The 23579-nt window shown below is 38.1% G+C and overlaps 1 protein-coding gene across 8 annotated transcripts in view; it reads right to left on the reverse strand.

Moving 5' to 3' along the window:
- LOC141574629 (uncharacterized) overlaps positions 1-23579 on the reverse strand; it is a 110394-nt gene that overhangs the window by 84666 nt on the left and 2149 nt on the right. For 5 of the 8 annotated variants that reach the window (XR_012501513.1, XM_074350087.1, XM_074350094.1 and 2 more), the window contains exons 3-9: positions 13478-13683; positions 11408-11575; positions 9718-9804; positions 9018-9172; positions 8564-8681; positions 5800-5860; positions 2730-2768 (exon numbers count right to left, since the gene is read on the reverse strand). Coding sequence is in view for 7 of the 8 variants with exons in the window: in XM_074350087.1 (XP_074206188.1) it covers positions 2730-2732 (3 nt within the window). In the remaining variant the exon portion in view is untranslated. Of the gene's footprint in view, positions 1-2729; positions 2769-5799; positions 5861-8563; positions 8758-9017; positions 9173-9717; positions 9805-11407; positions 11576-13477; positions 13684-23579 lie in introns of all 8 variants that reach the window. The other 3 variants (XM_074350088.1, XM_074350090.1, XM_074350091.1) reach the window with 3 other exon arrangements.

Raw genomic sequence — 23579 nt, forward strand, 5'->3', positions numbered from 1 at the left:
ATTTTATATAAATGGAATCATATAATATGTGCTCTTTTTTCCTACTGGCTTTGTTCGCTAAGCACGTTTTTAAGGCTCATCTATAACACAGCATGTATCAGTATTTAATTCCTTTTTATGGCTGAATAAGTTTCCATTTTATGGATATACAACATTTGCTTATCCTTTCATCAATTTATGAACTTTAGACTGTTTCCACCTTTCACTATTATGAGTAATGCTGCTATGAACATTTGAGTACAAGTCTTTGCGTAGACATATGCTTTCAGTTATCCTGGGGATATACCTAGGAATGGAATTGCTGGGTCATACGGTAATTATGGTAACTCCATGTTTAATTTTTTGAGGAAGTGCCAAACTTTTTCCACCTTGGCTGCATCGTTATATATTCTCACCAGCAATGTACGAGAGTTCCAATTGCTCTACACTTTTGTCAACACGTGTGACTTTAGTCTGTCTTTTTGATTACAGCCATCTCAGTAGGTGTGACGTAGTATTCCATTTGGTTTAGACTTGTATTTCTCTAATGACCAATGATGTTGAGCATCTTTTTATGTGTTTATTACCCATTTGCATATCTTCTTTGGAAAAATGTCTATCAAACTCTTTTGCCCTTTTTAATTGGGCCATTTGTCATTTTATTGTTGCACTGTAAAATTTATTTATATATTCCAGATCCTTATCAGATATGTGACTTGTAAATATTTTCTTCCATTCTGAGTTATCTTTTCACCCTCTTCATGGTGTTTTAAATTTTAATGAAGTACAATATATCTATATTTTTCTTTCGTTGCTTGTGCTTTTTTGGTGTTATATCGAAGAAACCACTGCCTACTCCAAGGTCATGAAGGTTTACTCCTACGGTTTTTCCTAAGAGTTTTACAATTTTAACTCACCCATTCTGAGTTACTTTTTGTATATGAGAGGAGGTAGAGGTCCAACTTCATTCTTTTGAACGTAGGTAGTCAGTTGTGCCAGTACCATTTATTACAAGACTAGTCTTTCTCCACTCAAATGTCTTGGCACCATTGTCAAAAAATCCATTAATCATAAATGTTAGGGTTTATTTCTGGACCCTCGATTCTATTTCATTGATTTATACATCTATTTTTATGTCCACACCATGCTGTCTTATTTACTATAGCTTTATAGTGAGTTTTAAAATCAAGAAGTGTGAATCCTTCGATTTCACTGCTCTTATTCAAGATCATTTTTACTACTCTGAGTCTCTTGCATTTCCATATGAATTTAAGGACAAGCTTGTCAATTTCTGTTAAAAAAAATAAGGCAGTTGGAATTTTGACAAGGGCTGCATTGAATCTATAGATGAATTCATGGAGCATTGTCATCTTAACAACATTAGGTCTTCTAATCCATGGACAAGAGATCTATTTACCTAGGTCCTGAATTTCCTTCAGTGGTATTTGTAGTGAAAAGTGTATGAGTCTTGAACTCCTTTTATTAACTTTATTTCCAAGTATTTTGTTCTTTATGATGCTATTATAAATAGAGCTGTTTTTGCTAGCATATAGAAACACAATTGGTTTTGTGAATTGACTTTGTATCTTGCCACCTTGCTGAACTTGTTTATTAGTTCTAATAGGCTTTTGTGTATGTAGATGGGTATTCCTTAAAATTTTAAATAGAGAAGACTGTCACCTGCAAATATTGATAGCATGACTTCTTCTTTTTCAATCTGGATGCCTTTTATTTCTTTTTCTTGCCTAAGTGGCCTGGCAATATAAGCATTAAGAGCCGACAACCATATCTTGCTCGTGATCTTAGAGGCAGTCATTCTTTCATTGCTAAGTATGAACGGGTTTTCAAAGATGCTGGTTTTACACAGATGACCTTTATTGGGCTGAGGGAATTTTCATCTGCGAAGAATTCACTTTACCAAAGAAAGGTCTGGCCTTTGCCCTCAGGTTCCAGAGGTAATCTTCATGCCTGTTGGAGTGTCTTAGTTTGCCTATGGGCCTTGAGTCACACTGGAACAATATGATCAGGGTGGAGGCTTTGGGCCACACAGTATCTTTAGACCTCTGGAGAGACTACAGACTGAGATCAACCATATGATCAGCCACTCAGGCCTATGCAATGGAGCCCCAAGGAAAAGTCTGAACACTGAGGTTTGGGTGAGGTTCCCTTGCTGGCAGTACTCCATGCGTACTGTCACATATTCATGGCAGGACAGTTAGCACATTCCACATTTGGTACGTCCCTGGATTCTGCCACATGTATTTCTTCCCTTGGCTGATTTTAATCTGAATCCTTTCCCTGTAATAACCCGTAACTGTGAGTATAACAGCTTCCAGTGAGTTCTGTTGAGTGATCCTAGTAAACCTAAGGATGGTTTTGGAAACCCCTTGAACTTACAGTTGGTGTCAGAAGTGAGGGTAGTCTTGTGCGAACTACTGTTGTTCCCCTAACATTGCTGTTGCTTCAACTCTCTGCACCTTCTCTTCCTAGTTTCTTGGGTCCTTTTATTATGAGAGTGTAGTGGATTTTGTCAAAAGCTTGTAGTGCCTAATAAGATGTCATTTTTTCCCTTTAGTCTATTAATATGTTGGATAACTGGTTGATTTTCATGTTGAACCACTTTGTGTTCTTGATATAAATCCCGTACAATACAAACATTTTTTAAAACAACCATAGCAATATGGCTAAATTGGCAAAGAAAAACAGGAATCAGATGTTTTGTGTTAGGAAAGTATAAGTAATGTACTCACCATTCATTATCCAAGGCATATCAAAGATCACCATTTTTGCTGAAAGATAAAAAACAATTCGTTGACTGTGACTTAGTACCATGATAGTAGTATCACTTACACCTGGCCTAGAAAAAACTGGTGATCTAAATTTAACTAAAAACTGAGCTGGAGGACTCAGTTTTAATTCCATGAAGTATAAGTGGTGCTAGAACTAACTTCTCACAATGGTGAGGGGCCTACCTAGGGGGACAGCTTGTGTGAGATGAATAATGTACTATTACTGCCTGCTGGCAAATGGCCTGTTCTTTTATTCATTTATTGCTCTTGTTGTTTGCAGAAAGGTACAAGAGAAAATAGTTACGTGGGTAAATGGAAACTTTGGATGTTGCATGTTGTAATAGTGCTAAAGTCCACTGCGTTTTAAAATTATTTCAATGTCTAATTTATGCTTTCAGTTATAATTTCCTAGAGATTATATTGTTAAGCCCGCTCTGGCAGTTGTCCCCCCATTTTAAATAAATCATTATGTTTTAAGAAACAAAAATTATTTCAGCTTTTCTTAATATTATGAGCCCCAGAAAGCCAATAATTTCAAAATATACAGAAGTATCATTTTCATGCTTAGATGAAGATATTAAGCAGCCATATTAACAACTGTGATAAAAAATCAGAAACCACAAAGGGGATTTGTATATCAAATTCGGATCCAGAGAGTTCCAGTGAAGATGGTGGAGTGGTAGGACCACGAGCTCGCCTCTCCTTGTGACTACAACCAAACCACAACTGAATGCTAAACAACCATCGAAAAAAGACTGGAACCTAGCAAAAAAGATCTTCTGCAACTGGAAACATAAAGAGGGAACCACAGCAGGATGGTAGGAGGGCTGTGCTCAAGATATAATTGGGCCCCATGCCCCCCTGGTGGGTGACTCACAAGCTGAAGATTTGTTAAGTCGCAGAGGCCCTCCCACAGGAGTGAGAGCGCTAAGCCCCACATCAGGCTCCCCAGCTCGGGTCCCGGCATTGGGAAGAGGAGGAGACCCCAGGATATCTGGTTTTGAAGGCCAGAGGGGCTTGGCTCTGGGAACCTCAGGGGACTGGGGGAAACGGAGTCTCCATTCGCTTGAGAAGCATACACCGAAACTCATATGCACCAGGTCCAAGGGCAGAGGCAGTGATTTCATAGGAACCTGGGCCAGACCTGCCTGCTGGATTTGGAGGGTCTCCTGGGAACGTGGGGGACGGCTGGAGCTCACTCAGGGGACATAAAAGCTGGTAGGGGACATTCCAGGAGTGTTCATCTACATGAACTTTCCTGGAGGCTGATATCTTAATTGGATCATTAGCACCAAGACCCAGCCCCACCCAACAGCCTGTAGGGAAGCCTCAGACCAAACAACATGCAGGGTGGGAACACAGCCACACCCATCATCAGACTTCCTGAGCCACAAAGGCCTCTAGACACAGCCCTACCCACCAGAGGTCCAGGACCAAGCTTCACCCAGATGAATCCAAACATAGTATTATTCTACTCCGAACAGAGAACCTCCTAGAGTGATTATATTACTGTAGGACAAGTAAAGTACATATAAAGAACAAGGTGTCTGCAAAGAAGTACCCTGGTGATTAATACCTCAGTCTTCATCTGAGATATGCCTAAAAAGATCTGGACTCAAGATTTTAAGAAGTAATAGTTGTATTTCATGACAAATTTTGAAGCATAATCAATTTAGGATTCTACAAAATTCAACATCTGCAAAACATTATGTAGGTAAGTATATATACATTATCTCTAGTTAAATCGGAATGATGGTGTTCATCTTCATATAGATTCATGAATTTATGAATAATTTTCTCAAAAGAATTTGAGATGTGTTTTATAAGGTAATAATAATAATTATGCTATTATAAATGGCTCTTCACAAACCCCTTTAGATGTTTCAATAAATAAGTGAGTATTTTATTTTCATTTCGTACATACGAGAAATGAGCTAATAATACAGGGTAATGATTCTCTATGGACCAATGACTGGCACTGCTCAACGAGGCTTAATGAATCAGGGTAAATGCCAGATCCAGGAAGAATCTAGAAGGAACAGGTTCCCCAAACCAGACACTCTCTACCCAAAAACATTTATGAATAACTCTCTTTCTGAAGACATGAGAGCACAGGGCTAGGAGTGGCACTGGTCCTTGATACTCACTATGCTTTTTGTCTGTTCCTCACTTCATATTAACACTAACGTGAGAGCATGTGAAAGTAAAGTGATCTAGGGATTTCATGCTTTAGTGTGACCTGAATCATAAGTCCTAAAAGACCCTAATTGTGGTATCTGCCAGGGGTGTGCCCGGGCCGACCTCTGAGTTTCCATATGTTGATAACCCTGTTGCCTCTCTTCTTTTTACTTTCAGCCCCCTGGGTTTAAAACTATGACTGTTTATGTGGGATGGCATCTTGATTTCCTTGGAGGGAAACCATCATATAAGTCCAATACATCAAAAATGAATACATAAAACTTAGGAGTTCTTCATTTAGGTAATTAATAGAAGAGTCATAATTAAAAACAAACTCCAAATGTCACACTCAAATACAGCACACTACTCAAGTGTTTTCTTAGTGACAATTTGCAAACAGCAATTAGAAACACAGTATACTTTATGGAATGAGTATTGCTTATCACACAGTATACTTGCCAATATTTCTCATCTGTTTCTGGCATGTAAGAAGTTCCATATAATAAATGTTAAAAAATAGTAAATTTAATCTGTCAATTGAAAAATTAGTAAAAAGCAAGATAATCTTGGAAAAATGTATGTTTTTATGTCTCTACGTGTGTGTTTTATAGGATGCCATATATACAGATTATAACTTAAGGTTTTAAAACTAACTGTAAAGGACCATGATTATTTATGAAAAATTTCCCCTGTACCTACTAGGATATATACTTAAACTTCTATGAACACATTTAAGTTCTTCACCAGAAAACAAGGTCTCAGGTATTAAAATCCATAATAATGTAACGCTCCACAATTCTCATTGTCTATGGTTTCAATATATTACATTTTTATAAAGGAGTAAGTTACTTACAGAGGTATTTAGGGTAATAAACCTTAAAGCAGTTGATGATAAAGCGTACAAAGTCCATGTCCTAAAATAAAGATTATACATTTAAATCTTTCAGACTGTCCACATTAGAGAATTTTAAATTGCATATTTCTTAAGGTGATAAATTATTAAATACCAATGAGACAATTATCAAATTCTTAAAAAAAAAATAAGCTCATAAAATATCGATATCCCCAGGGATTAGGTTTTACATCATTAAGCTACTTATAATATTTAGTCCTAAAACTGAGTTAAAGAAATTAGATTCTTAAACATCATTCATGCTATCTCAAACTAGTTAGATACTTCAGGCTGCTAAGGTAATGTGGCATTACAACATGGATCTGAAAAGCAAATCCCAAAGAGAAATTCTAAAAATCTGTTGAGCAATTAAAGAATTAGTATAACAAGTATACAGTTTATTACCTGACTACTTGCAATTATAAAACATACGTATATAAATTCTGTTATGTCTGTTTTTTAAACCTAATTGCTACACCTCATAATAGCTTCAATAAAATATACTTTATTAATCTGATTATATTAATCTGCTGTATCTACTTCACTTCTGGCTTCCTTCCTCCTTATGTAGGAAGGTCTCAGGTATTAAATTTTGAATTTTTTAGTTTATATTCAAATGTTGTTCACTGACTCCAATTTCTGGGAGACTTTATAGCTATCTGTTGGTTCTACTGCATTGAAGACAACAACAGGAAATTAGATTATTAGAGTTACTATTCACTGGATCATTTCATTCTGTTTCCATTGGCTGCAGGTTGACTTACTAATCCTGATCAGCCATGTTATAAGGCCTGCAGGATGAAAGATACAACCAGGAAAACTTAAATCCATCAATTACTAAAAGGTGAGTTGTCCGAGAGATGAGAGTCTATAAAGTTATACCTAGCATGTGAGTTGTAGCATCTTTAACTCCAGTAAACTGAAAGTAAGCATCCTTAATGATCTAAGGTATTTATTATGGGATAAATCCTAGTATATAATAATACCTTTATAACTAATCACTGTGCACAGAGTTTAATAATTTGTAGTTAAGTTAGAATCAAACAAAATATCTCCAAATAACTAGTCATATGAAGATTTGGTTACCTGGTATATGATCTGTGGCCCCCAGACTTTCCCTAAAAAGTCTTCATCCAATATTCTTGTTTTCATCTTTAACTGAATAACTTGGTTTATAAAATCCCAAGTTACTGCTCATTCAAGTCGATATGACAGGATGCCACTGGTGTACATACATTAGTGGGTACTATGTAAAACAGTTTCAAGAAACCCACTGCTCTGCATACTGTGAGGATGTTTTCAAGGATGCTATTCATTATCTTATAAAATGTCTTCCTTTTGAAGACTCATGAAAGATTTTTCTTCTAGTTCAAGTATCAGGAATGGATATACTTTTCTTAAGACAATGGCTTTGAGCAATTTTATACGATTCCATTCCTTTCAGGCAAGCTTAAAGCCAAATTAGTGGCCCAACTCTAACAAATAATTAAAAAAAATTTTGCCACGCAATTCTGTATACAGCTTTAAAGGCCAACTTAAATCTTTTGTGAATTATGAGGGCCATATATAAAAATAATTCAGTAAAATTCTAGGTATTTGAAAACATTAATGATTTAAACTCAATAATGAAAATAAACCTTATTTATAAATTAAAGATAATGAAACAGTATATAAGTAGGTTGAAAAATAATCAGACAGCTCAAGTAAATTCTTTGGCCCTATATTTGTCAATAAAAAACACTTTTTATGATTCTGGATTAATAATCAGAAAACTATCATACACAAAGGATAACAGAATCATGATTTACTTTCATGGAATATTTATTTATCTAGGCATTTTGATGTAGATTTTGGATATAAAACGATTACTATGTAATCTAGAACTCCGTGACATGGAAACCAGATTGAAAAAATAATCTAGGGCAAATGACTCTGATATATAGAAAGATGAAAAAAAAATTTGTGGTCCCACTGTCTAAAAAATCTTGTTCTCTCAAGCCTATTTTTTGTTTGTTTTTTTAATGTCTAAGGTTTCCCTTTTTGGGGCCTAGGTATTTCTATGATATAATCCTGTCACCTTTTCATTTTAAGAAAGGTATTTTCCAGTGTTACTACAAATTCTTTATAAACATCATTCTACACAGGTACACATACTGCGTTAATGAGATACACCATAATTCACCACTTCACCATGTTGACATTTACATTTTTTCTAATTTTTCACCATTTTAAATGACACTCTGAAAAAAACATTGTGATGTACAATGCTTTTTGTGTACTCAAGTTTCCTTCTTTAGAATAGATTTCCAGAAGTTAGTTACCAAGCAAAGAATATAAATATGAACACTTCAAGGTTATTAACATACTTTGCCAAGTGGATTTTCAAAAAGATTTCAACAGTGCCCCAGGGAGGTCCCTGAAGGGCAGCTGACTGCTACCAGAATTAGCCACGGTCTGAATGTCAGAGACAGTAGCTCTAACAAATGCACCAACAAATCCCCATCGCTGCTGAAAGCTTTGTAGTTACCACGAAGGTCACAAGGGCCCGAATTAAAGACTGGTAGGTTTTATTTATTTTTTAAGCTTGGCAAAATCTCCTGAAGAAAACTGGTTTCCAACGCTAACCAAATCAGACAGACAGAAAACAAATCCAAAAGAGCAAGTGAAAAACCCCAACAAAATCACCAAGCACTGTATATGCAAAAAACTCAAATGAACTACTCACCACGGCAAACGTGGCCTGCAAGCAGTGGTCCGCTGGAGAACATACGTTACTTTACTCCACATTTACTGAGTGCGTTACTCTCTGCCAGGCCCGGGGAGGGTGCTCTATAGGATATGAGCTTTGATAGAAGAGTTCACTGTTACCACATCTACTCATTACTCTGCCAGCCTCGACATCTTCCTTCCATATCTTGCCTATCAGACAAAGAACGTTTCTAGGAAATCTACAGTTTCAGTGCCAAATACTGAAGCACATTTAATTCTTTGCAAATCCTATTCCATGTCTGACTTCACTCACAGTGCAGCAGAAAAAAAATAAATCCCAAACATGACTTGGCTAGCTTGGTTTTATAGCAATATTTGGTTGGGGAGGTGGGGTGGGGGTGGCAGGGAGGACGGGAGAGAGGGAGGACGCCGCGATAAACGATGATTTAGAATTAATGAAAAATGCTTACTATGCTATTTATTCCAGTCTCTGATAGGTCAAACATCAGTGTTACAGGTTTCCCATTTTCTCTCTTAGCATAACGTTCCAACCAGAATGCAATAAGCTTCTTTTTGTCCAGTATGGTCTTATGGTCTTTTATATGATACTTCACCCTGATCCAGACTTTAAGCGGAACATAAGATAAAAATAAGAAAAATATTTATGGCACTATAATACCATTTTACACACGTATTATATTATTCCTTTTCCTTGACATTTTTCTTTATTTACAATTAATTTTGTTTCTCAGATTAAGAACATCCCCCTTCTTTTAAATGAGAAAGAGTGTAGAGGAGCAGAAAGGTCAACTATTTTCCTTCACTTAGAAAATAAGCTTTCCTCTTTAATAAGTAAGGGGGAAAAGAAAATACAGATGAACAAACAGTATTTGGCAATAATCTAAAAGTACTCTACACAGTGCTTAACAAAAAAGAAAACACTAGAAAAATGTTCCTTCCAGAGGGAAAGCCCCGACAGAAGCGCGCAGTGGCAGGAGCGGCTGCGGCGCTTATGGGCGGACCACGGCGGCCGAGGCAGAACCGGGCGCGTGGAGAGGGACAGCTGAACAGAGGGACACCGCTGGGCCTGAAGGACTCTGAATCAAAGGCTAAGGTGTTCTGATGACTACACCTCACTCTTGAAAAGCCAGTACAATTAAATATACTTACACAACTTGTTCCCTTCTTTGTCATAACCGTGGAGATAAATGCCACCAATTTCCAATAACCACCTGGGAATGGAGGCTTCGGTCAGGTCTAAAAAGTGATAAGATTAATGAGTAATTATAACTTAGAGGTCTTTTAAAAAGAAAACTTAAAATGTAACGATTACTGTTACATACTAGCTCTGATATTAAAAAGAAAAAAAAAAGATGACGCTTATTCAAATATCTGGAAAAAATCCTCTGGCAATAAAACATGGTGCTTCTTACTAAGTAGAAAAAAAAAAAAACTACATGAAGACATAGATGAAAGAAATGGAAAAAATCCATTTGCCTTTACGTGCCTGCCATTATTATGTGGATGCATTTTCACGTTCTGGTTGTATTTCACATAATCACTTGCAATTAATAAATATTATCACTACTGGACAGTTTCAAAAGAACATGGCAGTATAATATCCACATTATAGCCTCAGAACTGATAGCTTCTCTAGTAAAATATTTTTCGACGAGGTTTGATAACCAGTAGAGTTTAATGTATTTTATAATCTTGGGGCAAGTGGAAAATACTTCAAGAAAAACGTTAGATCCTTTAGCAGGAGGTCCACTCACTAATGCGGCCAAGAACCAACACAAGGCAGCACTTCCCCAAGGACTCGCAAAGATTTATCTTTCCCCACCCCTCTTTGTCATATCGCTGCTGTTTGCCACTAGAAACTAGCAAGTCTATGTAAGAAAAACTATTACTGAGTTTAAAGCTTTATTCTGTACTTAAATGACTGAGAAATATCAGGTTTACATTTCTTTGTTTGATTAATAAATGCTTCACTGTTGAAATTACCAACAGTTTTTATGTTTCCAATCAAATTATTTTTTAAATACTCTCCCTCGGAGAGAATCCTTCTCCAAGTATGACAACTGGGGGGGGGATGTCTTTTCTGGATATATTTGTTGGCTATTTTGTATTAAGTCTCTAGACTCGGTCGCTCCGGAGTTTCTAATCCTCAAGGTCAGGAAAGCCTTCATATCTTGTCAAAACCAGTAGTTATGCCAGCTTCGTCCTGTTACGTTTTCAGGAGGACAGAGATGACGGGTAACCTTTCCTGAGAAGAGTTCTTCATTTACTTGGAAGATTATTATAAAACCCCCTCCAAGATTTGAAACTTTCTGGGGAGGAAATTTCAATGTAGAACTGGGCCTGGAAATCAAGAAGGGGAGGCTGCCACAGGCATCCTTGGGGGTGAGCTTGCTTTGGGGGCCCCATTCACCTATTAGCTCCATGCAGAGCCCCTAGTAGCACAAGGAACCCTGGGAGCAGAGACAGGCACCAGGCAGCAACTGAGCAAAACAGGCAAATAGTGTCTCCTTAGCTCTAGGCCTAGTAGTGCGGATGCTGTCTTGCTATTTTAATGGCACCAAACTAAACAGGCACAGGTTAGGAGACGCTGCTGTGAGTGACGAATGTTGAGTGTGATTCAGCTCCTTGGTGATCTGGTTTCCTTATGAATGATCCTACTTTTACAACTTATTCATAAGATGCTCCTTTCAAAATGTTACTGGGTCTTTATAAAACATTATATTCTGGTGTTTATGATGATTGCCAAGAATATTTGCAAATACACTATTAGATAAACGTAGAACAGTAACATTTATGCAGGGGAAATAGTACACAGTCAAGGTGAAAGTGAACAGCTTACCGTTGACAGACATTTCCTTCCTCCACTGAAAACTCTCATCAAGCATCTTCAGTGTTTCATCTGCAACATTATGCCTCCAAAGTAAGTAACTTTCAACCCAGTTATCATCTTGTTGTAGTCTTTCAACATCACATGGATCGTATTTATCTGACTTCTCTATGGCAAAAACTAATAAATATCCAAGTCAGCTAAATTCTGCAGTGAACGATAACCAACACTCATACCAGTGGAGAAGAAAGACCCGGAAGAGAAAGCTAAGCTAGTTAAAGACAGATGGACACAGGGATGCAGTTCAGATGAAAATGCAACTTAGAGGACTGATGGAATTTCTAAGTGTGAGAAGAATAAAGTTATCTAAAAATTGCAGCTTTATTTTAAAACAAGCCACTATAGATTTAAAAAATAAGACCACAGTATAATATTTTGCAAACCCCCTCTCAAACTATAAACTAACATCTAGGAAGATCAGTTATGTTATCTGAACTTGAAATCCTTACGCTAGTCAATGAAAAATGAAATTTTATGTTTAAAGAAAGAACTAAGTTATAGTTAAAAAGACATGTGTTTGGCAAGCATCTTTTTAAAAAATGAATGTGAAATGAAATACAAAATGGAAAACTATGTGTGCAGCATTTCCCATAGTTTATTGGAATAATTGTTGCCAATAATAACTTCTCATTCTCCATCTACACACATGCTGTGTTCTCATCAACCTCTATATACCTGACATTCCTCCTTCCACACCCCACTCTGTTTTTCTGTAACTGAACTTTCCTTGTCTCCTCACAACCACCTGCACATCTGAATTCTCCCACTCTGCAAGAGTCCTTCCAAATGCTTCCTCTTACTTCCTGTTCCCAGAAGTAAGTCTTTCCCTCCTGTGAAGAGCCACAGGACCTGAACGACACCTTTCTTAAGGCACTTAATACATTCCCCTTGACTCAGAGTTATGGGCATGAATGCTGTATCTTTCCATTTAGAGATCATAACAGCACAGCTATACATCCTAAGAACCCCCCAAAACAGATTATAGTAGTGCCAATTAAAAGGCATTTAGGAAACATTTGTTGATGAAATCTATTTCTTCTCTATTTTTATTTTCTTGGTTAGTCAGTACTCTCCCAGGGCCCCAAGGAAGAAACTTCAGAAAACTCCCTGGCTCCTTCATCTCCATTTTTTGTGCATCTACTTAGTTGCCAAGTTTTATAGATTCTGTCTTCTCTCCATTTGCTCTGACTTACTTCAGGCCCTCAGAGGTAACAGCTGAAAGGGTAGGGAAGTATAAAGTACATTGACAGAATTATCTTCTTTGGGTCCCAATTTCCTTATCTTTCAACTGTTTTTTAGATGCTCACAGGGTTGTGTGAGGATCAGATAAAAATGTATGTATGAAAGTACTTGAAAGTTTAAAGCATGATAAAATACAAGATAAGGCCATAAGTCATGCAACTGTGGAGTGCTACCTTGGATATGACTTTCAGTATCTGGGCTCTATTTTTCTAATCTATACAATAAGTGGTTCTGTTGTAGGTAAACCTTGCAAAATGGTTTTTTTAGCTCTGCTATTTGAAAATTCATCAGTATTCAAAGCACAACTTTTCTTTAATTGTAACTTGTAAACACAAGTTGGAAGTAAAGAATTTACACACTGTTTAGCAGCAAGAACGCCCCTGGGAGCATCTGCCCCAACGGAACACCATCCCGTCTGGCCACTGGACAGCCCTCTCCACTGGACCAATATGGTGTTTTCCTTCAAATTACTGACTTCATTTTCAAGAAAATTTCTGCCAAATACCCAAGTCTGAATAACCATAGTTTACTTAACAGCTGTTCTTTCAAATAAAAATGGTAGTCCATGAAAAATGTGAGCAATTTAGCTGGCTACTCAAATATGTGGAAGTATTTAATGTGTACTTCCTGATTTGTTACTCAGAATGTTAAAAGGACATTTACTCTCAAGGGTCAAGATTTAATAAAATTTACTGCTTCATCAAGGGCTTTCTAAAATAAAACTAGCTTAAAATAATTTCACTGAGGGTGCTGACAAGGAAGACTACAATGCGCACTTGCCTTTATTCGGGCTGAGGAGGCAGGAGGTTGGCCCACCATGGCTTCCAAGTCATCAGTGCAAATGAAAAAGGGAAAAGCTTCTCAGTATCACTGTGGAAACAGCTCTGACCTCACGGGCTCCTGAAGTCCCAGGCATCTCTGAGCATCCGCAGACTAAACTCTGAGAACCACTCCTCCAGAACAATATGTGGCAAGTGGTGAAAACTCTGTAAATATTAGCCAGAAGAAGAATAGAACATCACTGTTGTCATGATTACTACCACTACCGGTGTCACCACCAGCGACCCCATCAAGGACACAGCGCCCACTACCAAGAAACTAAAGCTGATTGCTCTTGACAGCTTTTAAGGAAGCAGATCTTTGAAATTAGAACTCTCCATTTATATTAAAATGATTAACTATTGTTATTAATAGAACATGTACTTACAGATGAGATTCCCATTGTTAAACACTTACCCCTAGACAGATAGAAATGGAAGGAGAGAGCTAGAAAAGACAGAGGAAGAGAGGACTGGGGAGGAGGTCAGGTAGGAGTGGGGGGGAGGCAGGAGGAAGGCAGGGGCAAAAGAGGATAGAGAAGAGGGCTGAGGCGGGGAGAGGGAGAGGAGTCACAGAGAGTGAACTGAGCAGCCAAGGGAAGGAAAACCTGACCTGGGACCACTAGGCCAAGTGCAATAATGACCGCTTATGACAACACAATTCGCTGCTTTCAAACATAGCCCCCAGGCAACTGAAGTGGGGGCGGGGTAAAATACACCACTCAAACCTGCCTGTTTGGCATAGTGATTATTTTAGTCTGATTCTTTTTAAGAAACAGCAGATACAGGGAAAGCTCTGAAAACTGAGTAGAAGTTACCCTTTTATGAGAAACATTTATATTTACAAGGGAAGCCTCCATTTGTAAGGGTGCCTCCCTCTTTGCAACAGGAAGAGGAGAATGCTGCTGTATTTTTAGAAACTTATCAGTGGAGAAGGTGGTCTGCACCATACCTTTGTTTACTGAGCTTTTCCTGGTCACCTCTAATAACTTGACTCTCCACCCCAACATCTTCTGGTCTTTAGCTGAAGATGGGATTGAAGGTGGTGGCTTGAACCACCTTGGAGAGTCATTCCGTTTTCCTGGCTCTTTTGCATGTATACAGGAGGTATACATGTTATTAAACTTCTGTTTTTCTTCTGTGCATCTTGTTGGGCCCACTGACGTCCTTCAGAGTGCAACGACCCCCGTTCCTGGGCTCTCAGATGTCTGACATTCTTCGCGGAGCATATTTCCCCTAACAAATAGCCCCAGGTAATGCCCACCTTATCAGAGTCATAGACCCCACCGCCCTTCACAGACCTAAACCTCTTTCCTCACCTACAACCAACCAGACTTGCTCACAAGCCCATCAGGCACCTTGTGACCCGACCTTATAAAAGACCCCGACATCCAGCCCTTGGGGCTCACACAGGCACCCCACGTCTGTGTGGCCCGCTGTTGTCTATGACACCGCCCCCTAATAAACTCCTTTCTATTCTTATACTTAATCTCTGGTAAATTCTTTTACCAACCCACGTCACCATGCCACCGACTGGCCGCCCACTGTAACACACAACACATCTGTCTTGTATCAATTTAATTATTAGACCAGTCAAAGGACCTAGAAGGGTAGAAGGAAAATGTTTTCACCTCCACAGGACCCTCAACTGTAAGGGAGTTTTTTGAAAACCAGTCCTTTGGGAAGTCCAGATGCTACAGGAAGAAGCTAAAGGCGTACACGCAAAAGGTATCTGAAGATACCAAAACACACAGGTGTGCACGCACCCTCCCCTCCCCCGCCCCCCAAGGACACATCACTTTCAAAGACTTTACCTCTTGATGATTGAAGCGCACAGATGAGGAAGAGATCAGCCTTATACACAGATACATATGCATCTACTCTCACAACACCTTGTCCTTAGTACTTTCCTCTTGCTGAGGGCCAGCGAAAACCCCATCACAAACCAACACTAATCTCAAGTGGTGACTTTTAGCCTCCTCCTCGCATTTGTTCAAAATAGCTCAAAGCTCATTTCTGGCCGTTCCTTTCTTAAGAAACCGTAATGAACTGTCAGCACACCTATAGTTCATTGTCTCTGCTGTTTATTTCTTCTTATACGAATTTTGTTCTGTAAATTAGTCTTATATTTATACAGTGTTTCACCACCAAACTGTAAAGTTCGTAATTTTGCAGAGAAAGAACTACATAAGTGGCAATGGTGAGTCACCTCTGGATCAGACAGGACTAAGTGTTCCAGGGTAAAGATGACTCCTCTCAGTTCTTCATCTCTGTCTCTCATGTACACAGATTCTCAGATCCCACCCATGAGTAGATACTCCGGGGGCGGGGAGGGGGGAGCCCAGTGATGCCTGTTTTAACAAGCCCTCCTGGTGTTCTGATAGTTTTGAGAATTGCAGCTACAGGCCAATAGCTTCATCCCATCACAGAAGATCACCTGCCTCTCAGGCTCTCACCAGCTTCAGGAAAGCGGAGATTCAGGGTAGATTGTGCCATAATGTTCAAAAGCAGCAAATATACAACTGTCAAACATAATGGTAGTTCAAAACCCCTTAGGATCTCTTATTTCTCTAGGACTCTGAGCATTAGTCCACTTAACATCCTTATGGGGCCTTGGAAGAGCATCTGTTTTGGAGGGACCATGTGAATGTCAACAGTGGGAGTGATCAGACCGAAATAACAAAAAAGTCCCTTATTATTCTCCTGCTGGTTGGCCACAGAGCTGAGAATCTGCACTTGTAGCAAGCTCCTGCAGGAAGCTGCTGCTGCTGTCCAGACACCGCACTGTGGTAACTACTGGTCTTTTACAGGGGTGGGCAAAATTGTTCCATAAAAGGCCAGGCTGTAAACAGCTAAATATCTTAGATTTTGAAGGCCACATATGGCCTCCATTGCTGATTCTTCTTTCTTTTTTTTTTAGCAACCCTTTAAAAATACAAAAACGATTCTTAGCTTAAGAGTTATTAAAAAAATATCAACAACAGGACTTTGCTGAGCTCTGGCATGCTGCAGAGAGGGGAGGTGCTTCCTGCTTCAGCTGCTGTCCTTCAAGGGCTGGATTCATACGCTGGATACTGAAAGAGATTTTCTACTTTAGATGGTTTCTCTCTCCACTGATCTATTCAGGTCTTCTTTCAATGTTCTTTAATATCATTTTAAAATTTTCTCTCTAAAGGAAAAAAAGTTATATGTTTCTTCTATTAGATTATTAGGCAGTTTAGAGATTTTTTTTATGGCTATCACAAGCCAATAATGAATGGCAAGACTGGCAAACCTTATAGCTCTTATTTTCCTTGCCATATTGATAACTAGGTTATTTTATAGCCTGTAGAATTATAGAAATAATAGTGGGGATCACTGGCTTTTTCCTGATTTTCTGGGAATTATTTTGAAGTTTCACAATTAAACATGACGTTTCCCGTAGGTTTTTAAAAGGAACACTTGAGAGTTAAAGTTTACCTTGTTTGCTGGAAGTTTTGTTTGCTTTTCATGAAGTTGAATTATAGCCAGTGTGGTCTATCTTTATTAAAATAAACATTTCCCTCATTTAATTTTGCTAGTGCATATAATGTTTGTATTTGCTTAAACAAATAAGAAAAAAGAAACAGAAAGCAAATATGGCTAAAGAGGTAAGAGAAGAGAGTGAAGAGGCACAAGAGACAAGACGCTTCTCAATCTTTACTGTTTTATATAGTTACGATTGTTGAACTGTACCCATTCGAAAATTTCACTGAGAAGCATTTTGTTAACGTGGTAAATTCCTCTTCTACATTTTCTGACTACGAGTTATCTTTCCACGCCTGGGACTCACAAAAGTGCTTGGGCCTTAAGTGTACGTGTGCGCCTTTGCGATGGTGGAGAGAGTGGGAGACTTCTGTCACTACCAGTTCAATTTCCTTAACAGTCATTGATCCATTTTGGTTTTATACTTCTCATTGAGACAATATTGGATGATTTTCCTTTTCTCCAGAAAGTTTTCCATTTCATCTAAGTTTTCTAAATTTTCTGTGATAAAGCTGATTATTGTATTTTTTTATGATTTTTAAAAATCTCTCCCACATCAATAATTATACCTGCTTTCTGTTCCTAGTGTATGTCTTTGCTTTCTCCCTTTCTTCTTAATTAGTCATTCTAGGTTTGTCTGTTTCACAAGTCCTTTCAAAAAGCCAGCTTAGGTTTATTGCATCTACTATCTTTTCCCCATAAATCATGAATACCTGCTCTTATTTCCTTCTACTTTCTATGTATTTACTCATGTTCATTTTGTAGCCCCTTGAATTGAATCTTTAGCTGATTTTTATTTGGGCCTCGTTTTTTAACAAATGAATATAAAACCACAGATACTCTCTTGCTTAGCTTTAAGTAATTTTTAATTTCCATTGTGAAATCCTCTTTAACCTACGGATTATTAAGCAGAAGGAAAAATTACACACACCCTCTGCCGGGAAGTTGTTAACCCATGGATTATTTAGAGGTGTTATTTTACTTTCCTAACAGTTGATTTGTTTTTGAGTACCTTTTTATTGTGACTTCTCATGTAGTTGCTTAAAATGGGGTGAGAACATGGTCTGTACGATTTAGTTGCTTTGGAATTTCCGAGACTTCCTTTATGATTTAATATGTGGTGAATGTCTGCAAAAGTTCCAAAAGCACAAATATATATTCTATCCATGTAAAGTTATGATATCACATTATATTCTCTATATCAGAAGCTTGATATTTTTAGATATGTGATAAGGACAAAAACTGATAAACTCTTAAGATCTTTTCCTCCTATTCTGATCATGACAGCTTTAAAAGGATGACCTTGAGAATGCTGGAGCAAAATTTAAGAAAATCCAAGTGTTTATCTATCTGTCAGTCTTCTAAAGGCTTCCTCTCTTGGGGGTAGTACTCACTAGTTACGAGGACTAATTTATGACCACCCACCACATGTTAGCTCCAAAGAGAGCTAGGTATTGCAGATGCAAAGAATAAAGCCTGAGCTTTATTTTGATCCCTTAGGTGGTCCCTAATCTAGAGAGTTTATGTAAAATATCCAGGAGTGAAGTGACACTTTGAATGCCATTTTCTTTCCACCCTTCCTTTTCAGAGAGGGCAGTTGATAAGAACCATCCCTATTTTAAGTACCCTTTACCTACAGGTTCCTTTGGCTCACTGCCAATCTTCCTGCCATTGAAATTCTCCTCTCTGAGATCATCCATGATACTAACATGCCTGGTTCTCTGACTTCTCTAACCACTTTGTCTCCCTCAGCCTAATAAAATGAAAGCATTCCTCAAGGTTAATTGCTTAATTAAAAAAAAACACATTTTCAAAATTAAGAGGACCCCACCAAGGGAAAATCTAAAGGTTATACTTAAGATGAAACAATAATGGTCCTAGATACAAGATCTGAAACTCAGTAAGGAAAGATAAATAAAGATGCTAGTAAATATATGGTATGTAAACAAACACTAAGATATAAAACTACAATAATAAATTGGAGGGGTGAATATGGGGTGAATGTCAGTATTGCTGCACAAAAACACTATCTTTCAAGGATCAGAAAAGAGGAAACACTCCCCACGTATTTTATGAAGCCTGTATAATTTTGATGTCAAAGTCAAACAAGAAAAGTGTAAGAAAGGAAAATTATAGGCCAATTGGTGAATATAGATGCAAAACTTCTAAACAAAATACCGGCTGACTGCAGCAACATACATAAGAGCATAATAGCAAAATCTAGAAAGAACCCCAATTCCACCAATTAGTGTTTTCATTCCATGAACTACAACACAGCTATAAAAAGGAATCTTAAAAACCTGATAAACATAATCTGCTATATTAACAGATTAAAAGAGAAACACCAAGCGAACATAACAGATACAATATGTTCAACAAATGAAGAAAATGCATTTAGCAAAATTCAATCCTCAATTGTGATGGGAACAAAACAACAAACAAAACAAAAACCAAAACTACCAAATCAGGAATAGAAGGAAATGTCTTCATCGTGATAAAGAATATCTACAGAGATCGTGTTTGGGGCTGTCTTTCTAAGATCAGGAATAAGACAAGTAGGCTTTTGTTACTGCTTCAATTTAACAGTGTTCTAAAGGTTCCAGCTAGTGTAAAGTAAAAGCATTTCAAATTGTAAACATCGGCATGTTAGAAAATTATCATTATTTCAGGTGATACTGTCTACATAGAAATCCCAAACTAATCTAGAGACAAATTATCACAATTAAGAACAGTTAGTAAGGTTTCTGAGTCCAATATTAATGCAAAAAAGTCAAATGTCCTTTCTGTTAACTAGCAACAATCATTTAGAAAATAAATTCTGAAGAGATACTGTTTAAACCACCACAAAAGAGAAAACCTATCAAGTGTCTGGAAATAAATTTAACAAAAGTGGGTTAACTTTATGGAGAAGATTACAAATCTTTCCATAAGGAAGAGCTCAGCAGATAGGTATACCAGGTTCTTAGATAGCAAGACTTAACCATGATAATGTCAAGTATCCCAAAACTGATCTTCTGATTTAATACGTTTCCACTCAAAATCCCTACGAGGCTTTTTTTTTTTTTTTTTTGCAAAAACATGATAAACTGGTTCTGTAATTTATATGGAGGAACAAAGGGCCAAGAAGAGCCTGAGGAAGTGATCTGCATAAGTGGAAACCAGATGACCCATAATGATATGAAGAAATGCTCAATCTCACTGGTACTCAAATGCAAATTAAAACCTCAATGAGATATCACATCACCCCCATCAGATGGGCAAAAATTAAAAAAAAAAAAAAACAAACAATGCCCGACTTTAGGGTGTGGAAAAACAAAGACACTCAGAAACTGGTTTTAAAATAAAAATGGGTGCAATCACTTCGGGAGCTAGTTCAGCATCACCTAGTACAGCAGGGTAGGTGCCTATTCTATGACCCACCCATTTCACTGGTGGCTGCAAACCAGAGTAGTTCTCCAACTCCTTGGTCTTGGGACCCCTTTTACATTCTTAAAAATAACTGAGGACTCTAATGAGTTTCTATGAGTTATATTTACCAGTAGTTAGTTATTAGGTATTAAACCGAGAAAATTTTTAAACATAAGGACACACAAGCACACGTTCCATCAGCTGTCAGAGCAACGATGACATCATCACATGCCACGTAACCTCTGGAAAACACTACTGTATGCTTGTGAGAGAATGACAGTGAAAAAGGAAAAGAGTTATATGAACAGTTTTGACCTTTCAAGATTCTTGAAATGCTCTCAAGGAACTATATAGTTCCTACACCAACTTGGAGAACCACTGCCCTAGAGAAAGTCTAGGCACCAGACATGTAGAAGAATGTTTATAGCAGCACTGTACCTAATCGCAAAATCTAGAAGGGACCCCAAATCCACCAACTGGTATTTTCATTCCCTGAACTACATACAACACAGCTATAAAATGGAATCGATTATGGTTATATTTGACAACATCAACGACTCTTGAGTAAGAGAAGCAAGGCGTGGAAAAATCTATTCAGCTTTTATTTCAAGTTCAAAAACAGTAAATTTAATAAAGTACTTGTGAGGAAGCTGTCATAGGTGATGAAGCTCATGAAAAGCAACAATGAGTAACAGCAACCGCAGGACAAGCGGCTGCCCGTGAATGGCAGGGATACCCAGAAAGTCCTATTTCTTTGGCTGAGTGGTGAGCACATGGCTGTTTATTTTATTCATGTTTTATACATTCTGTACATAAAAGATACTTCAAAATCAAGAAAAGAAGCCAAGACAAAACAAAAATTAAATGATTAGAAACAGTTATTGGATGAGAGAAAATTATTTAACTTAATGGCAATGGAAGAAACCACAAAGGAGTGAAATTCAAAAAATGAAAAATACCCAAGTGATTGATATAAACAAAAAAAGCCCAAACCAATTTTAAAAGCCATACTAATGAAAAAAAATTAACTACAAATGGAAGTAAACATATGAAAAGAAGCTGACTCTCACTAGCAATCAAATGTAAACTAACACAAAGAAGCACGAGTTAAGAACTGAATATTAAGTGGTAATGGAAAACGTTGTTTACTTCATAATATGCGGAGATAAGATCATGTCAATAAAAATGCAACACATAAAACTACATACAGAACAGTCTTTTAACTACTTTTTTTAATGTATAGAAAAAAAGCATCCACTGTTAGAAGAGCTACCTCTGGATGATATGCTTCTGGGGGATTCTCCGGCCTATTTTTTGGTATCACCCACATTTATTTAAATGAATTCATATACTTGTAGAGTCAGGAAACAAACCTAAAATAACAAAACCCACAAACCTTTCAGTTGCTCTTCAAACTCACTAAACAAAGCACAGTCGCACCTCTTTGGTGTCCAAGGCTCGGGACACTATGTTGCCACTGTTTGTAGCCCGGTGTGCCTACCCTCCTTAGGGCTCATCAGTGGACTTCCCATGGCTTCCCGAACACGCCCTGTACCTTATCACTTCAGCGCCTCAGGCAGGACTGTTTGATCTGCCTGGATCACATTCTCTCCCTGGCCGAGTTCTACCATATCCCCAAGTTCTTGAGAAACACCACATTTTCTCTGAAGTTTTTTCTAACTCCGTGCTAACCCAGTCATCCCAACGAGATATGACTTTTCCTCGTCTTTGACTCCTACAGAAGTGATTTTAGCACTTTTATTCCTCTTGACGCAACTTGCCTTTACTTTAGTAGTTAGCTCTGTTTTTAAGCATGTTAGATCAGTCTTTATTTATTTCACGGAGGTACTGGGGATTGAACCCAGGACCCCCTGCATGCTAAGCATGTGCTCTACCAGTGCGCTGTAATTCCCGCCCCCGGGAGTTGGCTCTGTTTCAAGGCCTCTACTAGATTGTAGTAGTTCAGGAAGGGGCTCTATCCTTCTTCTGCTCTTTCTCTAATATTGACACACTGCTTCCCAGAATTAAGCATGTAGTATGTATGTGAGGAACTGAATCAATTATTGTCACAAGGGATTAGTCTCTTGCTTTGGCCACAAGAAAGAGGAAGAGAGAAAGGGAAATGTTTCTCATCTGAGACTCAGCATGAAATTTCTCACAGAAACAATGCTAGAAAAAAAAGACCATTAGTAGTGCATGCAACAATTATGGACTAAGATTTTCTTCTTTTTGCAGCTACAAATCTATCTGTGATTGGTTACTTAATTTCTGTGGAAACAAAAACATGCTTAGAATTCCCAAGAACCTACCTCCAAAAGAGATTTTGGAGTACAGCCAGTGTGTAAAGTGATACACTTGCAGATAATACATGTGTTCCCTTAGGAAAAACCACCGTTTCCTTAGGCCTACCCTAAGCCTCTTCTGAAACAAAACATCATTAATGACAATAGAAAGGATGAAATGAAAGACAGAGGAAGAAGGAAAGTGGACGTTCCTTTCCCATGCAAGTCTTTATATTAATTAAATTCCTATTTGCCATGGCTATGCTGATAACGCACCTACATACATTCACACACATCCAGGGGTGACAGAGCCCTCCCTATACTTAATGCCAGACAGCGCTTTACTTGGAAATAGCACTGCTCTTCATGAGACATATTGTCAGGGCTGCTCTTTGCCAGATTTGGGTGGGGGAGGGGTGATGGTTAGGACAGCTCTTAATACAGCCTGGGACTCATCTCCATATGTGTGTATTTAAGCATTGCTATTTTCAGTCAAGGACTATGCAGTGAGAACTGTGCTAGGTACAGAGGTGAGTCAGACCCTGCCCTCAGTGCTCACAGGTTGCCCCAGACTCATGTGCTCTACTGGAGGAAATGAACACTAAGTCAACAAATGAAGGACATAATTACAGATTATGGTAAGAGCTGTAAAGGAGGCGAGATGGGGAGGCTGTCTAATAATCGGCAAAGGCCTCTCAGATACATTTAAACCAAGATGGAAAAGAAAAGAAGAAGCTAGCCACGCTCACTACCTGTAAAGAGCCTTCCAGGCAGAGAGAAGGGGAAAGATCCTGAGATGGAAAGAGCCTCAGTCCGTCTGAAGAACATAAAAGCAGCAGTGGGGCTGGTCATATTTTTCAAACTGTGGGT

Source organism: Camelus bactrianus, chromosome 22 (assembly GCF_048773025.1).
Source record: "Camelus bactrianus isolate YW-2024 breed Bactrian camel chromosome 22, ASM4877302v1, whole genome shotgun sequence".
Lineage (NCBI taxonomy): Eukaryota > Metazoa > Chordata > Mammalia > Artiodactyla > Camelidae > Camelus > Camelus bactrianus.